At 54.3% G+C, this 19314-nt stretch overlaps 1 protein-coding gene across 7 annotated transcripts in view; it reads right to left on the bottom strand.

Moving 5' to 3' along the window:
* Window positions 1-1775: 1775 nt before the first annotated feature.
* The window catches only part of LOC118504947 (tetratricopeptide repeat protein 28), a 102130-nt gene continuing 84591 nt past the window's right edge, over window positions 1776-19314 (bottom strand). For 6 of the 7 annotated variants that reach the window (XM_036040047.1, XM_036040049.1, XM_036040052.1 and 3 more), the window contains exons 3-6: window positions 6760-10778; window positions 6557-6696; window positions 6295-6477; window positions 1776-6217 (exon numbers count right to left, since the gene is read on the bottom strand). In XM_036040047.1, coding sequence (XP_035895940.1) covers window positions 2169-6217; window positions 6295-6477; window positions 6557-6696; window positions 6760-10778 — 8391 coding nt within the window. In that variant the 3' untranslated portion in view covers window positions 1776-2168. Of the gene's footprint in view, window positions 6218-6294; window positions 6478-6556; window positions 6697-6759; window positions 10779-11164; window positions 11486-19314 lie in introns of those variants that run through there. The other variant, XM_036040046.1, reaches the window with a different exon arrangement.

Here is a 19314-nt window from a genome sequence, read left to right as displayed (position 1 = left end):
GCAAACCCCACGTACAGCAGCCACCCAAAACCACCAGCCCACTAGAGAGAGGAAAAGCGCGTGCAAAAGAAGCCGGTCGGTGGATAGTGTTTAGTAGTAGTAGTAGTCGACAAGTCGTCATAATGTCGTTAACCCTTCCCGGAGCTGGATCCTGTGAAAATGTGTAGCGCAGCAGAGGGGGGGAACAATAAGGAAGAACCCAAAAAAAAAAAACGGAAAAACAAATAAGAAGAAAAAAAAACAAACCTAGATCGATACACACCAACACACTCATATTTGGGAAAGCGCCTTCATGTGAGTCAAACGTGTAGTGGAGGAGCAAAAGCTGGGGAAGCTGAGGGAATCGGGGAAAGTGAAAGGAGGAGAAGGGGGGGGAGGCCGGCTGGCGCTAGCAGCAGGACTACAAAATATACACCCACATTTAGATAGTTTCGGAAAAAAAGCAAATAAAAGGAAAAATAAGCAGACGAGATAGATGTGTAAGCAGCACACACACACACTCACACAGTAAAAACATTATATTAGGACTGCGAAACTATACAACAAATACACACACACACTGTGAAGGAGAAGAAGAAAAAAAAGCACACCAACTCTTTCCAAACTCAAATAAACACACACAACACACAGAGACACACACACAAATGCGCATTGTAGCGTAAAATGCAATGGTGAGGCAGTGTGTGTGTGTGAGGTAGAGACGCGTTTGTGTGTTAGGAGCATTGTAAACCCAAAGCCTGGTGTAAGAAGAAGGGCGAGAAGAGAAAGAAGAGAAGAAGAAGAAGTGGGAGTATTGTGGGAGAGGGGGGGGGGAGGGGGAGATTCTTTATTATTTTGTTGTTGTTGCATTAAAGTGGCAAAACGCGCTATTTAGGAGGAGTGAACAGCGAGCAAAGCCGTCAATGGAAGTCCGGAAAACTGTGAACTGACCTGGCGCCGAAGCATTACAAATCGTAAGTAAGTTAGGAAAGAGAGAGAGAGAATGAGAGAGAGACAGAGAAAGGATATTAAAAGTCAGCTTCAACAAAACCCAGTAATCCAGCAATAGAATAACAGCGCAATACACACGTACAAACAGCATACCCAAGTATACAGACACACATACACACACACACTTACAGATTCGAGTACAGAGAGAGCCGAAAATTAAACACAGCCAGATTCAAAATCTAATTTAGTAGCTAAGCTGACGTTAAAAGCGGAACGGAAGGATATGCAACAACGGTGTGTGTGGTTCAGTAATGTGGGGCTGGCTGTCCACTGCTGCACATTGTTCTCCGAATCCCACTTTTTTTTGGTGGTCGTGTTTTCCCGAGTTTGTTTTTCTTTTTTTATTATTTTTTTTGTTGATAAATTTGGCTTTTTGTTTCAACGAATCTATGTGATCGAAGAGTCATTTGTTTCCTTGTGTTCCCGAAGTGGATTTTCAAAACGGACTTTCAGTTTAAAAGGCGACTCTGTTGCCATCCATTGGTCGAGGTCAACAGCAGGGGTGAAGAGGGAGACGGAGGCATGGGCAGCGGTGGACCACCACCAAGGCAGGCAAGGGAGGAAAAATAAATGGAAAAGAAACATTTTTTTTTATTTATGTTTGTAAATTATTATTGACGAAAAGAAAACAAAAAGAAACCCGCAAGAAAATAGAATAAAAAAGAGTCAAAGCAAAACATGCTTACATCTTTCTTGGTCTTACCATTACTGCCGACGTCGTTCAACTACATCCGGAACATGTTGTGATATTACAAAATCTTTAACAAAGATGTAACAACAATTTGTTTGTTTTTATAAAATTCGATGGAATCGATCCACCCGTTATGATTTAATAACTTAACGCAACGTTCAAGTACGTCGTGTGGTGGTACAGCAGCCGAACATAAATATCATGTTAAACTGTAGTTAATAATATCCGTCCGTCGTGTCTGTACGGGGGGTTTCAAATACAACTTCCTGTACCTGTACAAAATGGTATTGGTGGGGTGAAGGTTAAAATGCTACTCTTATTGTTTAACTCGTTCCGTATTTTTACACTAATCACTCGCAAACGTTAAAAATTATTTACACACACACACACACACTCTATCTGTCAGTCGGATCTTCTAGTCTAGTCTAGTCACACTCATACAAAATGGCCTGCTGAGTTAATACACGCGCCTATCGGACATGCGGTCTCACGTATCGATGATGTATTTTCCGCGTTGCTGCGTTACGGTAGTCGTGGTTGTCATGGGGCCGGACGACGGTACAGATGACCCGTTCGGATCTCCACCGCCGGGCTGCTGTGATGGTAGTTGTTGTGGTGGTTGTAGCTGCTGTTGCTTCTGTTGCTGCTGCTGCTGCTGCTGCTGCTGACTCTTGGAGTTAGTTACCGTGGATCCGGTAATGTCCGTTCGGAAGCTACCGGAGCACTGCGAATCGGCGACACTCCGGCCGTCCCCTTCGTCGCGTCGCGATAGGTCGGAAAACGGTGACCCGCTCCGTTTCACCACGGTCGAAAGCGAGTTTTCCGTAGAGGAGGACAGATTGCTGGTAAGCCCACTGCTGACGGACGATTTGAGTTGCTTCTGCTGCTCGAGTATGTCGGCGGTGGTAAGATCGCTCGCCTTCACGATGTTGGGCGACACGTTGCTGAGCCAGGGTTTGTTGGAGCTCGATTTCTTTGCCATTGTGTTGGCCCCCAGTGCTGCTGTCATGGCGGCGACGGCCGCTACGGTGGAGGTGGCACTGCATCCACACAGCAGATCGGACGGCGAGTGACAGATGCCGCAGGCGCCTTCGTCCAGCTTGCTGGAGGTGGTTGCGTTCATCTCGATCTCGTTCATCGCTTCGGCCAGATTGCCCACGGTCAGGGCGGCACTCGGTTTGTTGAGCAGGGAAGCGGCTGCCGCGGCGGAAGTTGCTACCACCGTCACCGTGTTGCTACCCTTGCCGAGATCGGGCGATTCGTCGTAGTTCTTGCTGAGCAGCAGCTTCGACAGCGATGGGGCCAGTCCGAGCCCGATGTTGCGTTCGTGGTACACTTCCGAGATGGTTGGCGTCATCTCGCGGGACATGTGTCGCAGGATCGAGTCCTGGATCGTTTTCTGGTTGGATTTGGAGCCGTCTTTGCTGGAAGCTCCCGGAACGCCCAGTGTGCCACCGGACGATCCCACCATCGGCTGTCCCATGGATGGGGCGTGCGGTTTGGCGCCCAGACCCAGATCCGATGGGGACGCTTCCGCCAGCGGAAGCATCTCGGCATCGGTCGGGGAGAAGTAGAGCTTGTTGGCGTTCAGGTTCAGTGTGCGCTCATCGTCCGGCAGGGTCGAGAGCGGTTTCCTGGGAGGTGCAACGTGGCTGGCGAGCGTGGCGGAGGAAGATATCTCCGTCCGGCAGCTGAGTCGATCGAGGAATCCAAACTGATCGACTGGAAGCTTCGAGCGGGACATCGTCGTTGTGGAGGACCCGCTGGACGCACCGTGATGATGCTGTTGACCGTGGAGTTGTTGATGTTGCTGCTGTTGTTGTTGCTGTTGCTGCTGTTGCTGCTGTTGCTGGAGATGCTGTCCGTGCGGTTGAGGACCTAGCTTCAGCTTGTTGCGCGTCCGCATACTCTGAAGGCTGTGGGCCAACGACGTCAGCTTGCTACTGATGGAGGCCGCATTGGACGATCCGGCCGGCAGATCGAACGATCGTTCAAACTCGGAATCGGAACTGGTTGACTCGAGGACCGAGAGCGATTTCTGTCCACCGTTCGGGACGGAGCTCTTGCCTGCCGGACCCACGGCAGGACCGACCGATCCGTTGATGTTGTTGTACACCGGAGCAAGCGGTGCCAGCGGCCGTAGACTCTCCACCATTGGGAGCGTCTGTCGGGGTGGTGGCAGTGGCGGTAAGTGATGGCCTTGGTGGGCCGCCCGTCGCAACACAGTCGCATGGCCCGACCCTTCCCAATCCGTCGCCGAGCTGGCAGAACTGGAACTATCCGGCCGGCGATGATGACTCGGATTCGGATGATGATGGACACCATCGCGAAGAGTGTCCGGCAGCGTGTATCCTCCCGCACCGAGCGCAGATGCTGCTGGACCGTGGACACCACCGTTCATCGCACCCGCCATCCCACCGTGCACGTTGCCATTGTTGGTGTAGAGATTCTTGATGCGTGTCTGGTGGGCCAACGCCAGCGACACGTTCTGATCCACGTTCTGGATCGTAACCGGCGGGCTTGGCGTGAAGGCGGCATCACTTTCGCCACCACCGCCCGGTCGGGACACCTTGATCGTGCCGCGCAAACTCGAGTACCCGAGCCCCTTCGCGAGGTGGTCACTTTTGAGCAGAATCTGCTGCGTGGTATAGCCATCGGATAGCTCACTGTCGGTGGTGTTGGCGAGGCTCGTATCGAGCACGTTTCCATTCGGGACGGGATTTCCGCCCGAAACGGACTGCGCACTGTCGGTCTGGCCACCGTCCGGTTCACCGCGACGCCGGACGTACGAGATGAAGGCGCTGCGGGTGCTCAGGAACGGGACGCGTCGCAGTGGCAACGGTGGTCGGGAGAAGTTGTAGCTGGTTTGCGATTTTACCGTCACGGCCGGCGAGATGCTCCGTTGCTGTGAGTCGCCACTGGTCGGTGTTGGACTCGCACCGGAGGAGGACGCCTTCAGCTGCTGCTGGACCTGTTGCGACTGCTGCGTAGACTGTTGCTGCTGCTGCTGCTGCTGCTGTTGCTGCTGCTGTTGGGTGGACTGTTGCTGGGATTGCTGTTGCGCCTGCTGCTGGATGGATTGTTGCTGATGCGTGCCCTGCTCGTCGGATTCTTCCTCCTCGTTCAGCGATTCCGAGCTGCTGCTCGACTCGATTCCGAGGCTTTTCGGAGCTTCCTGCGTGTCGAACAGTGCCAGCAGCGCCTGCAGCACGAACTGACAGTTGCGCCTGTTTGCCTGTTTGCCCGTGCGCAGCGTCACCTGATCCTGCCCCACCTCCATCAGATCGAAGCCGAGCGATGCGAGCAGTTCGTGACAGCCGGACACACGCCACAGCCGTACGCTGAGCGGCACATCGATTGCACTCTCGTTATCGGTCGCCTTCGACGGGAACTGAGCCACCACGTTCCGCATCACACCGATAATCTCGTCCGCAATTTCAGCGCCATGCACCAACTTCGACAGGGCGTGGAGCGTGGTCGGGGACAGCCCGAGCAGGGCCTGCAAGCTAGCCGAACACTGCGACAATCGATCTTCCGGGTCGCTCTGCGGGAAGAACACACTGGACGGGATACCGTTGGCGGCTGGTTCAAACCGGAATCCGACCGCCATCAGCAGATCCTTCCATCCGCTGACCGGGCCCGCCTTGTTGTCGATGCTCTTCTGCGTGGTGTACATGGCGTTCTTCTGGCCACGGTGAATGCGCTGCAGACTCTTCTCCACCAGATGCAGACACACGCGCAATGCGTCGCGACACTTGTCCGGGGTGCGCATCAGCTCGCAGAGCGCTTGCCCGATCAGCGCGACCTTGTTCGAGAGTCGCACGTTGCCACCGATCAGTATAAAGCCGGCCCAGTTCGCCGGGTGGGCAAAGTGTTTGGTGTGCTGCACGGTTTGCATCGCTTCTGCCAGTGCTCGTGCGGCACGCGTTCCCTGGAGCAGGGCTGAGTAGAAGGCGCGCAGCAGGATTTTGGCTGCCGTTTCGGGGACGGGCCAGAGCGATACGAGTACGGCACCCGTTCCGGCAAACAGCCAGCTGCCGGCCAAGTTAGCCACTCCGCAGCCGGTGATAGGTTCGACGGAGTGGTACGAGCTCAGCACGACCAGCTTCGCGGTCAGCTTCATCGAGAGTAGATCCGCAGCGCTAAGGATAAAGTCGGACAGCGGAGGTATCTCCATGTTCGAGGTGGACAGATCGGTCGTCTCTTCGTCGTTGTCACCGCCCAGCAGCTCACCACCGGCGTTCGGGTAGAACCGCTTCTGGGACTGTGAATCGAGCACCTCGCCGGGGCTGAGTACTACCGCGCCCAGCTTCCAGCTAACGTTGGCCGCAAAGTGAACACATTCGGCCGCCGGCAGCTCGGAAACGACCGACTCTTTGGTGGCGCTCGAACTGACGAGCGGTTTCGTGTTGAGCATGTCCGACACCATGGCCGCTTCCTGCAGCGAGGCTGGAGAATCGGACCAGCCCCAGGTCTCCGACAGTGAGGACGGTATCTTGGGTCCACCGATCACGAGGGCACTGTTGAGTCCTTCAGCTGGAAAATGGAAATCAGCAGGAGGATTGACAAGATTAGACAAGATGCCGCCGAAGCCGCACGATGGACAGTCTTACCTGGTTCACGCGTTTTGATGCGACTTTTCTGGCGTAGCGTGTGCAACGACGGGACGGTGAGCAGCGAGCAGCGTTCCGAGAGATATTCGCCATCTTCGTCACCACTGCGGAGGATAGCGAACGGGACCAGGTAGAGTTCCTTCTCCAGCACCAGAATCAACTCACGGCGCCCGATACGAGCAGCTGGAAGAAAGTAAGCCAATGATGATCTTTATAGTTGCGACGACCTTCACGATCCAAACACAGCTCCCCGATCACTTACTTGTGCTAATGTCTGGCAGCAGATCCTCGAAAGGAGCCAACAGCAGGTTGTAGAGGACGTGCAAACAGGACGGCCCTTGCCACGGTGGCAGCATGTTCGATCGTCTCGACCGTGTGGATCCCTGCAGGCTTCCAATAGACCTAAGGGGGGATATGAAGCATTAAATTCGGTTCGTTTCGGTCCGTGACCAGCGGCACCCGTACCTTGTTGAACCCTGCAGACTGGCAACGGAGCCACCGACACTGCCGAGACTGAACAGCGAGCTCAGCGAGTAGTTGCTCGAGTTGAGCAAATGATTCCGGTTCACCATGCGCAGAAAGCCGGCCCGCTCGTTCGTGAAGTCATCGATCAGGTTCTCGTTCGACGACTTCCACCCGCTACCGTCACCCTCCTGCAGCACACTGCCCGAATTCACACCCAAACAATCCCTCACGTAGTTGATGTACTGCTCCAGCAGACTGTTTTCCCCGGCGGACGCTTCTTCCGCCTTTTTGTCCGACGGTCCCGTTCCGGCCGGTCCCATCAGTGCCTTCTTCTTCATCATCGGCAGCGTCTGTTCGTCGAGTTTGGTCGCGTGGAAGCGCACGATACGCTTCTGGGGCTGCAGGAACCACGCGTACAGATCGGTCCCGGCGAGACTGTAGTAGATGATGCTCGTTTTGCTGCGATTGACCGTGTCGAAGATGTACTCGCTGCAGGTGAGCAGCGTTTTGCGGTTGTTGAGCGAGTTCTCCGCACTCTGGTTCGAGTCGGCACCCATCCGCGATCGGCAGCGTTCGGCCGCGACCAGCGCTTCCTCCGTGCGGCCCAGCCCAACCAACACACGCTGCAGCGTTTGATAGCAGGACGTTTGCAGGTCGTACAGCAGCGTGCGAGCTTCCGGTGTGACCTGATCGCTGCGGATGGATTCGAGGATCTGGGCGGCACTTTCCATCTGCTGCCGGGCGGCATCATCATCACCCGAAGCCACCAGCGACAGTCCGAGTCGGTAGCGTAGCTTCGCTTCGTCCTCCAGCTTGTTGAGCGACTGGGCGATCGCTAGACCCTGCCGCAGAAAGCCGACTGCCTGCGGGACTTGCTCCATGGAGTGGTACACGCGTCCCAGCGCGAGACAGGCGTGTGCCTTCGTCTGCCGATCGGACGTCAGGGTTAGCTGCTTCTCGTAGTACCGTGCGGATTCCGTGTAGTTCCGGAGCGCATCGTACACCGAACCGAGATTGCCACATGCTCGGGCCTGCAGCGTGCTGTGGTTGATGGTCTCGCCCAGCTCGAGATCCTGTTTGTGCAACCGTAACGATTCGTCGTAGTCACCCATCTGCTGGAAAACTGCCCCCAGACCACTGATCGCGTCGGACGTAAGCACACGATCGCCAAGCTCCCGGGCAATGTCACGCTGGTGCTCGAGACAGTTGATCGCTTGCTCGAAGTTGCCCAGGGCACTGTGTATGCTGCCCAGATCGCCGTAAGCAGCCGCTTTCGCTTCCGGGTTACCCAGCTCGTGTGACACCACGAGCCGTTTCTCGAGGCACACGAGCGCCTCCTGCAGATTGCCGACGGATTTGTAGCAGTTGCCGAGCCCGCGGTAGGCTCGTTCCTGGTCGCGCGGACTCTGCAGGGCGATGGCTAGCTGCAGGTGCCGTTCGTGGCACTTGATTGCCTCGGTGTGATAATCGCCCAGCGCGTCATAGCAGTCACCCAGATGCCCTAGAGCTCTCGCACGATCGTGCTGTGCCGTTGGGGTGTTGACCTGCTCCAACGTGCCGAGCTGCTGCTCGAGGTACCCGATCGCATCCTCGTAATGGCCCATGTTTAACCGCGCTATACCTAGATTGCCGAATGCTTGCGCTTCGACCGCCGAATCCTGCAGTTCCTGGGCACGTTCCAGCTGTTCCTGGTAGCATTTGACGGCGTGTGTGTAGTTACCGAGTGCCATGTGCACAGCGCCGAGATGTCCGTGCGCCCGGCACTCTCCCGGCAGATCGCTCATCTCCTGTCGAAGCGTTAGCTCCTGCGTGTGGTAACCGAGCGCTTTGTCGAGCTTCTTGAGCAGCCGGTGAGCAAGTCCGAGCGCTCCACAAGCTGCTGCCTCCATGCCGCGTTCGCGCGTTTGCCGGGCGAGCGCTAGCTGTCGCTGGTACATCTTGATCGCTTCATCCACATCACCCATCCGTATCAACACATCGCCAATGTTGCCGAGCGCTCGAAACTTGCCCGGCAGGTGGTTGGTCATGTGGGCGATGGCTAGGAAATACTTCTGACACTCGAGCGCACCACCGGTGTTCCCGAGTGCTAGATGTGCCAGCCCCAGGTTACAGTACGCCCGGCCCATGTTCATCTTGTTCTGCAGATCCTTGGCGAGCGCCAGATCCTGATCGTAGTACCGTACCGCTTCCCGGTAGTTGCCGATGCAGTAGTGTGCGTAGCCAAGAAAATGGCACGCCTTACCTTCGGCCGCCACATCGCCGAGTTCTTGGGACAGCATCAGGTACTGCTCGTAGTACGGCACGGCTTGGGCGAATTCTTGTCTCGAGCTTAAGCAGTTGCCCAGATTAAGCAGTGCGCATGCCTCGCCGGCCGTGTCTTTCAGCTCGCGAGCAATGTTGAGGTGGGCTCGGTAGTGCATCAGCGCCATATCGTGTGCTCCGAGTGCTTGATACGCAACAGCCAAGTTGCCGTGCGTGGACGCTTCCGCGCTACGATCGTGCACTTCCTTGCTGATGATAAGTTCCTGCTTGTGGTATTTGATGGCTGACTCGTAGTATCCGGCCGCTGAGTACGCGTTGCCAATGTTGCCGTACGCACGGCCCATACCGGCCTTGTCCTGCAGCTGTCGCGCGATGGTAAGATGCGCCTGGTGTAGTTTCAGTGCCGCATCATGCTCTCCCAACAGCTGGTACACGATGCCCAAATTGGAACAGGCCCGTCCTTCGCCCACCTTGTCCCGTGCCGCCAGGGCCATCTCTAGCTGCTTCTCGTGCCACCGTTTCGCCTGCACAAAGTCATGACCGCAGCGGGCCGCATGTCCGAGGCCGGCGTACGCTCGCGCCTCTATCGCACGATCGCCGAGCTGTTGCGCGATCCGTAGAACACTCTCGTGGTAGGTGATGGCTTGGGTAAAGTTGCGCTTGTAGTGGTAGCTCGAGCCGAGATTACTGTACGCTCGTGCCTCCTCCACCTGATTGCCCAGCTTGCGGGCAAGCCTCAGATGCTGGGTGTGGCAGTCGACCGCGGAGTCAAACTCACCCATCGCCAGGTACACGGCACCGACGTTACCGATCTCGCGCGCTTCCTGCAACCGATCGCCCATCTGCTTCACCAACTGCACGCACTGCTTGTGTGAGGCAAGCGCGTTCGGATAGTCCCCGATGGCGGTGTACACGTGGCCGAGCGAGGTAAGGGCGGCCGCAGCCGCCTGCGTGTCCTTGCACTTCATCGCCAGCACTAGCTGGTAGCGGTGGGACGTGAGCGCCTCCTTGTACGAGCCCTGGCTGAAGTAGGCCGACCCAAGGTTCCCGTGCGCTCGACACTCTCCGGCCGTATCACCCAGGCTCTTGGCAACGGCCAGATCCTGCTGCATGTAAGCGATCGCTTTGTCTAGCTGGTTTAGCGCCCAATGGGCGGAACTGAGCGCCGAAAAGACGGAACCGCGCAGCTTCAACGAACACGAACCTATTCGCAGTGCCGACTCGAGCACGGTTACGGCGGCATGATACTGACCGGCACCGAGCAACTCCTGTCCCACCACGGAAATCACCACGAACGGTGACTGATCGAGCTTCATCGCTTTCAGCTGCTGGAACGTGGGTTCGAGTGCGTGTCGGAGCGGGCTCTTGATCGAAGCCTCCACCAGCCCGGCCAGCAGCTGCTTGCTGTTGGGATCCTGAGCCAACCCGGCACTGAACGCTGCCAGCGCTTCCCCGTACCGACCGAGACACTGTAACGCGACGCCTTGCCGGAAGTACGCCTTCGGCCACTGCGGGCACAGTTCGCGGGCGCGGGTCGCATCCTGAAGGGCGAGCGCAAACTGGCCCTGCTTCAGCCGGGCGGCCGACCGGTTGCTGTAGAGGATGTGATTGCCCGGGTCCAGCCCGAGCGCGTCCGTGTACAGCTGGACGGCGGTACTGAAGTCACCATTCTGGCACGCGGTATTTGACTGGCGCACCTTCTCCAGGAAGAGGGCCCTGTTGGCCGCGGGCAGTTCCGGCGTACCTTCCGGTTCGTTCTACAGTGTGACAGGGCGTTGAAGGGAGTTGGGGAAAGACGTGATGGGGCCAGCGAGTGAGGGGCAAGTGGGAGAGAGAAAAGAAAAGGGAATGCAAGAGAAAAACCACCCATTAGTTTGCACGTTAACATTTTTTGTTGTTGCTTCTCTTTATCAAACACAAACACACAGGCACACAGGCACGCACGCACACGCACAGAATCTCATTCACACAAACACACACACACACACGTTCGAATGCTCGGTCTTGTGCTCTGTGCGCCAGTCAGCGATAAGGACGAGCGCAACAGCAGCAGCAGCCAGCAACGCAAACGGCACACACGGCGCAACTGTATAATTAGCGAGCCGCGGATGGCGGCGCGAAGCGAAACTCGCGATTACGGTACCGAAAGGATCAGCTCGGCGGACAGAATCTCCCAGACGGTGGGATGGATGGCGGGCTGCTGCGCCGCGATGGCGGTGGTGGCCGTGACCACCGTACTGCCGGTGGTCTGATGCCCGGCCACGGTACCACGGCCGCCCCGATGGCGGTGCCGCCGTTCCGTGTGCATCGTTGCAGTGGAATTGAGATGCAGTCTCACACAGACACGCACACACACACACACCTAACACTTGTGGAGTCCGTGACTCGATCGCGAACTCGCGACCCGGACCGTCCGGTAATGACGATCGTGTTCACGCGGCGGTTCACCTTAAACTGAGAGCGTCGAACCGTTCGCAATTGCTGCGGTGCCCAGCTTTACCTTGCAAGAGAGTGTCCGAGAGAGCGAGAGAGAGAGAAAGAGGGAGAGAGAGCGTGAGCGCGATCGTGTTGATCTTGTAGGAGAGATCTCGCGATCACATCATCCGTCTGTCTCGGTCTCCGTCTGCGCTCAGGTATTCGGTTCGCATTGTCTTTTCCGTCGCCAACAACATATTGCCCATCATCTCCTGTTTTGCCCCCTTTTTCCATTTCTTTCTCTCTCTCTCTCTCTCTCTCTCTCGATCTCTTTCCCAAGCCAAGCGTGTTGTGGCCCGCTTTTGGAACGCAGGGTGGAAGGAAAAAAAAAGCCAGGCCAAACCGATTGAACCGATGGGAATGAAATCGCTCTTTTCTGTTTCTGTTACTGCTCGAGCGACTCGATCCCGCGCCGGTTCCTGTCGGCCGTCCTGCGTGCCGTCTTTGTCTTTCGCGCTGTCTATCGCATTCCTCCCGACCGAACGCACCCCCCTGGCTGAAGAAGACACCCGGCCCGTCGTGGTGGTGGTGGTGGATCTTCGTTACCGTTCGGCACTACCTGTCCGATGCTCATCCTCAAGGGTGAAGGTGCACACACAGTTGTCTTACGACCGGGGGTATCATGTTGATTTTGTGTTGCCTTTTTCTACCCTTTCCCCTTCCCATTCCACATTCTCATACCTCTCCTCGCTGCGTCCAGAACATACGCCGTTGACATGCCGTTTTCGGTCGCCTGATGAGTGGTGTGCCACGGTAGAAGTGTTGCCAACAAAGCTCAGCCAAACGGGACAGCATTTCGCTCCGGGGAGAAGAATTTTGATTGCTTCACAGTTTATAAAGTTTCGGTTTCATTCAATCGCAACCCGAAGACCAAAAAAGGGGGAGAGGCCACACCAGCCGTCGCCAGCTGACCCGGGGGGGGTGGGGGGGGGGGGGGGGTGATGAGGCTCGAGGGAGAGCGAGAGGGAGAATTGGGAAGCGATTGGGTTGGACTTAAATTGCTTCCGCAAAAAAAACAGCAGTACAAAAAGTTTGCAGAAAAGGAACTTAAAGATAAAGAAAATCTCTAAAACTGGATCGTGTACGGTATGATAACCCAGATTTGATTCTTTTTTCTTACTCTCTGCGCATGCGAAGGTGTGTGCACCCATCCACAACCCATCGCCCCGCCGAGAACAAAAAAAAAAATGAGTTACGACCTTGCTCCTAGGCATATGAATATGTAAAACAGGCCAGGAAAAAAAAAACACACTCAAACAAGCACCAACTCACCCCAAACTGTACAATGATCGGGCAAAGCTTCTACCGGCGCTTGTTGCAGCAGCTGGGAAGATAAAAGGACCGAAAAATATTTTCTTCACCCCAGCAAAGCAAAAATCGAATCGTGCTCGAGCTCGATGCTGTACAGCGAGTCAGTTTTGCAGTTTGCTGGCGCTGGCCGTATCAGCCGGTGTGTAATGGAACGGTAGTAATAATCATGCGAACTGCGCCAGACGGAACAGAGAAGGAAAAACGCGCACACACACACACACACACACACACACACACACACACACTCCAAGTGGCCAAGCTATAGTGCATTTGGCAGGCGCATCTTGGAGGCCCCCCTCCCCCCAAAAAAAAGGCAAACTGAACCACACACAAATTTAGGACTGTGGCATTTGGCGGAAGAGAAAATAGAAAGAATTGGCTGGGGGTGGGAAGCGCGGCGAAAACATAACCTCCCTCCGTGCACCTAATGCTGCGGCAGCAGAGTGGCAACACACATACACACACATACACGCGAGATGTGGATTGGTTTTGGGAAGATTTTGTACAAATAAATTGAAGGAGGTATACGTGTAATCAATTATTATGATTGCTATCATCTTTGCCGCACCGTTTCGCGCAGTGCCGGGTGAAACGGCCGTCCGACCGACCGTACGTACGTACGTACGTGCCGCTTTTCCTTCCATCCTCAATCCAAGCTTCGGTGTACTCGATTTCCACCAGCAAGCATCACCATTTGTGGACTCATTTACGTGGCTTTCAGTTTTAAGTCGGGTCATTTGTTACGTTTTCCTCCAAACCCCCATCGTCCCACTGTGGCGTTGGGCGATTTTTCCGCCCATCGGGTGAGGAGTGAAAAACGAATTTGCACACACACACACACACGCGCGCATTAGTGTATCGGGCAGATAAGAGATTTGTGTCCACCCCACACAAGCCACGAAGCCAGGGGCCACCTTTGAGAGCGCTCTTTTATCAACGACAAAAGGATACGTAGATTTGTTTTTCACGCTTACCGAGGCTGATAGATCGGGCAATGTGTAAAATGGTTGTTTGGCATGGTGACGGAACGTTTCATCATTTCCACCCTCTCTCGGTTGCTTGTTGGTGTGTTGTGGGGTCGGGTTCGTCGCTTGCCTGGCACCAGAGTCACCGGGCCGGTGGAAACACACGCGGGGTAGAAAATAATGTCGGACGTCGACCGTGGTTGGCAACAATTTTTCAACCACCGTCGCCCCTCCCTCTCTCCGTTGGAGCAATCGGAATTGCGCTACAGATTAGCACTCCGAAGGGACTCCGAAACTGTTCGACAGAACTGCGGGGAAAACGTGGGGGATGTTTCCGACCGATGATCCTAATCATTGCTAATTAATCTGCCGCGCTTGCATGTGCACCGGGAAAGCTGAAACCGAACTAGATAATGGAATTTTGATAACGCGTGCGAGAAATGGTCGAGATGATCTGCACACCACACACACCACTCCGCGATCGTACGGGTTGAAAATCAATTTAAGCAGCGCAACAACCGAACCGCTTTGTCTTAACGGCCCCGTTGTGTTGCTTGTTGGCGAACTGCGTTGCAGCTGTGTCGCGCCCGGGGTCCGAAATCGATCGATCTCTGGCCGGATTACTTGCCGGCCAGTGCGGAAATTAATTTGCAACCAAATTAAGAAGAGCCATCGCTTCTACCGGCATCATCCAGTGAAAGGCGGTTTGCTCTGGACGCTTCTTTTCGCGGGTCAGATTTTTCTCCCGCAATGGAATGTGTAAAATCGTGCAGAAATCATAACATGGTGCACTTTTCCCCCCCAGTAAGGGTCATAATACACACGCGGGCTGTTTTTTTTTTCTTCTGTGTGTGTGTCGATATGATGGCGCATCAAGCTGCTGTGTGCTTTTCTTTCTTTTTGTTCGCTTATGTGTCGTTACCATGTTTTTTGTCTGCTCTACCGGACTTCTTCTTCAAGGGACCACGACGAGGTAATTACGCTTTGCCTCTTCTTGCAGCACAGTACCGGCACAGGCAGCTAGCATTCGGCGGCAAAAATAATAAAGCCACACCACACCGCACGGAAGGATCATCGCACCCGCTGGTTGGAAGTTGAGCAAATGAAAAGAAATTCCACCCTCCCTCGGCGTGTTGAAGCGTGCAAACGACGCTTTGGAACACACACACGTTAGAGGGGAGGAAGCGAAAAGGAAATGGGATGGGGTGGATGTGGCCAAAACCGCGAGCCAAAGCTTGCCGATCGGTTGGAAGCTCATCCTTAGATCGGCGTCGTGGTTTTGTGCAGCCGGTAATACGATCGAACCGCGTCCCCACTGGCCGTTCCCTGTCTCTACACCACCACCACCACCCATCAGCGGCAGGCAGCAATAATGCTAAGAACCTTCCGATGATTGCTGAGGATGCATCCGTCGGATGACGATGAATTGCACTAACCGCAACAGATGGAATCTTCGCTGCTTCACCCTCGCCCACCCTCGCCACACAGATCGATCTTGGCGTTTTCTTACGCTTTTTGCTTGCTTGCCTTCCTTCGATGCTTCAGTGCAGTGTCTTCGGGCAGGGGCCCCCGGGAGTTACTGCTCCCGTGAAGCAGAGCGCTGCGGTTCGTTTGTCCATCATCGTCGCGCGGTAGGTCACGGGAAAGTTGAATGAAATTCATCAACACGCTCGCTCGTTTTTTGGTCCGTAGCATCGCGGCGGTGGAAGGATTCCGTCGGCCTCTCGTTAGGGTTTGTGTTCCGAGTTGTGAGAAGCTAATCTAACGCTCTGCTTTTATGTTTGAAGGCATGAAGGCGCTACTGATTACGAAAAGGAGTGCTGAGAAGCTTGAAATACAGCAGCTTTGTTTTATTGTATCATATATTCTGTGAAATAGCGATTTTAAAGACGAAAGATCAAATTTAAATCGAAAGACCTCAACGGCACTGACGAAAGCGACGAACCCCTCGAAAGGGTTTTTTGCTCTTCGCGTAAGGATTGAAACACATCGCAAAGCTGCCAAATTATTGCTAAATAATCCTGTGAAAATAGATGGAGGATTTTATCTCTCTATCCTCTCCTTCCTGGCTCACACTTCTATTACTTCGGCCATATATCGATTACAGGAAATCGTACCTAATGGGCACCCGAGAGCCCTTAAAGTGTCGATACTTGAAACACGTTCGAAAGATGCTCCACCAGGACAGACGCTTCCTCTATCCCAAACACCCGAACACCTTCTGAACTGGCCAGATTACCCTCGAAAAAGTGGCGGCCTTATCCACCTCATATCCGTTTTAGGTGTGTTTGTGGCTGTGTGTGCGCTTGAGCAAATGATTAAACACTCAGCGTAAATTAGAAGCCTCCGAACCGGTGGGAGAACGGGGGGCGGTGGAAAGCGCTCCCGGAAAAAAAGGGACCGCCGCAGTGGTTTAAGTGGTCGGGCGCGGAAAGCGCAAGAACCAGCAGCAGCCAGAGTGCCAACATCAAAGCGCAGCATCCCTTTTTCGGGGTTGCGCTCTGAGAAGCTTTTAAAATGCCGTTCCAGCAGCAGGGGAGTAGAGCATGACGACACGGTTACGCTGCTGCCCGGCTGGATCGGATGATGGAAGGCACACGAAAACGAAATAGAAATGATTACGCAGCATGATTGCTTGATGGTCGGGTGGGTGAAGCCAGCGCCGAGTCGCCGAGTCATCGATCGAAGCCGATCGGCCGAAAGAAAAGCTTCTGTATTGGGTTGCTCTCGATAGTGCAAACGCCTTTTTGCAGGGCTATGGCCAAGCACATCCGAAAAGGGGACTTTTTTTGTTGCTGTTGTTGCAGTGAAGCAATTAGCTCAAAGTTCCTTAGCCGAACGGGCGGACGGACAAAAGCAAAGGCTGAAGCGATTTATTTGTATGCTCCCAGGGAAATTATGCTCCTTGCGCTGCAAACGGTTCCGTTTCTAATGAATGTGTGCACGGCGAATCAAATGGCCAATAAATCACTTCAAATTTAATTGCCCGCTCACGTCATCGTTAGCCTGAATGTAGCAATCTATTAGCCGTATGGGAACCACAGCCTCAACAACAAACAAGCGTCATGTTAGGCGGCGGTAGAAGAATTTAGACGTACAAGCTATTACCCTTCCTTACGACGATGAGGACGCCCCAGCCGGGAAGGAAAAAGGCCCTTTCAAGCGTCATTCCCGCGAAAGGAAGGAATGAATTTTCCTGTAATGCATTTTTCCTCGCTCGCAGTCTCTCTCGCTCTTTCGGCATTTTGCAATTTTCCTCCTGAGAAGCTGAGCTTAATTATACCATCATACACACAGACACACACGCCCTGCAGGCAGACCGTACGACCGTACGGCAACGGCAAAATAAACACATCATCATTGCCCGAACCGAGCGCCGGGCAAGCGTGGCCGTTTTCCACGATAAAAGAAATGCACCGGGCGAGCTGCAGGCAGCAGCAGCAGCAACGGCATCATCATCCTAGTTAGCTACCAGCAATCCGGTGGCCAAAAGCGAACGCACACACATACACACACGGAGAGTAATTAGCATAGTTTCGTCCGGCAAACGGTGCTAATGTCTTGCACTGCACAGGGAACTGTGCACTCTATGGAACTTTAGGCGACTTTTCCACTGGTCACCGAATGGGGGCGCTTTATCGGACACATCGCGATGGAGAGCGGGTTGGCGAAGAAAAATGTCAGCACATGCCTCGCGGGGGTCAGCAGCCGGGTTAAGATGTAGCTGTCGGGTTCCATTTCCTTGCCATTCTTCTCTGCATACGGCACACGGGAACAGAAAACACTTGTCAAAGGGCATAGATTAATCAAACAAGCGCTAGATTATCGTTTCGGTGACCGTGCGCTCTCGGCTCGTGCGCTGTGGTCGTTCGGTGCAGCATGGAAACAAAAAACAGAAAACTGCATCTTTCCGCTGCATTCCCACTTTCCTCTTGGGGGTAGTAATTAATGGCGAAAAATATTTCCCTTCTGCTGCTTTTTATTGCTGGCGTACTTGCAAACCACGCGAAAGTACACTTTCTCCCGGAAGCGAGCTTTTCACCTTGCGGCCCACGAAATGGAAAACTGGACAAAAAACGTTGACACGGGAATCCAGGGGCAGCGTGGAAAACTTCGGTGCCCCGTCGAAATTCCAACGGCAATAACAGCGTTTGGGAAAACGGTTTCCTCACTGACCGCCCGGCTCAAGGTTACTCTACCGCGCTTGCGCAGGCATTGAAGTCTTTCGTTTGAAATTGCGCTCTGACGCTGAATGCTCTGATTGAAACGACCGCCGATTGACGATCGCTTAGCGGGAAAGAGAAACGTTACAATTTTTCCTTCCCCCCTCTCCCTCCCCTTTCCCCTTCCGGTGGTTGTTTTCGGAGGAGGAACAGGTCGCTTAAGACCGAAAAAATGCAAAAGGCGGCGGCCTCCGCAAGATGGGGATCAATAAATGAGTCTTAATGAAACGCAAACATTAACACCGTGCGCAAGGGCAGCCACCAGCCAGGCGAGTAAACTGTGCGAACGATTGTGAAGCGAAGGTGCGCGCCATCACTGAAAGCAAAAGCCCGCACCGAAAAAAAAAACAAGGAATCGAACGTTCGGAACTATTGAAGATGTGCTTTTGGCCACGATCATGGCTGACGAGAGAGCGTCTGGCAAGGCAGACGGTCGGAATAAGAAGACCGGTTTCAAATTAATCTATTAATGTACCATTAATTGAACCATTTTTTTTCGTTCCTTTACCCTACTCGCACACACTGGTCAGCTTTGCGGTGTGGCGACGTGGTGTTCTAACCATTTCATTGCTGCGATGTGTTTCTAGTCTGCCTTGTGGGTACTCGCCGTTGGGGGCACTCGTGCAACTTTGAGCAAGTTGCGTTAAATTGAGGATGCGCTGATCAAGTGACACACTTTGAGCTCTCCCGGTCGAGTTGGTTGATCGTCGGACGCTACGAGCTGCCTCTGCCCCCTTACTGGGAGTCGCCGTTTCCCGAAATCATTAGTGCACTAATAGTTCCCAAGGGTTTGTCCTCTCATCTTTACCGCCAGATGAAAATGATGATGACGATCGCGATGACGACGTTGGTTGGTGGTTCAAGCCAGCTAACACTGCCCAAGCTACACACCGAACTTGTCCACCCTAATGTGCTGCGGGTTTGCTCGCGGGCTTTTGCTTTTTTTCTGCTGTTGTTGTGGGGTTGATCTTACCTACCTGCTGCGCCACGATCGAGCGCGCGGACTGAGGGGGCAATTAAAAAATTGGAAGCATTCTTCCACCCCGAGCCTAAGCGCTGGGTGGTAATTAAGCCCAAAAGGGTGCACCGTTGATCGGTCGGGCCTACCGCGCACCAGCGTACCTACACAGCTGTGGGAACCAATTTCATGTATGTCACGGCGACAATTGTGACGTTAACTGACGGGTATTACCGCGGTTTGCCACGGCAGCCCCAGTGGCACTGACGTGATAAGCTCTCGGGAGGAGAAGCATTTCAGGAAGTTTGAGTCGAGTTCGAGTTTGCAGAACGACCAGTGACATTAGTTTCCAACGCGTGTT

The sequence above is a fragment of the Anopheles stephensi genome, chromosome 2, assembly GCF_013141755.1.
Source record: "Anopheles stephensi strain Indian chromosome 2, UCI_ANSTEP_V1.0, whole genome shotgun sequence".
NCBI lineage: Eukaryota > Metazoa > Arthropoda > Insecta > Diptera > Culicidae > Anopheles > Anopheles stephensi.
Note: the sequence above shows the minus strand (reverse complement) of the source record. Positions and strands in the feature narration are given on the sequence as shown.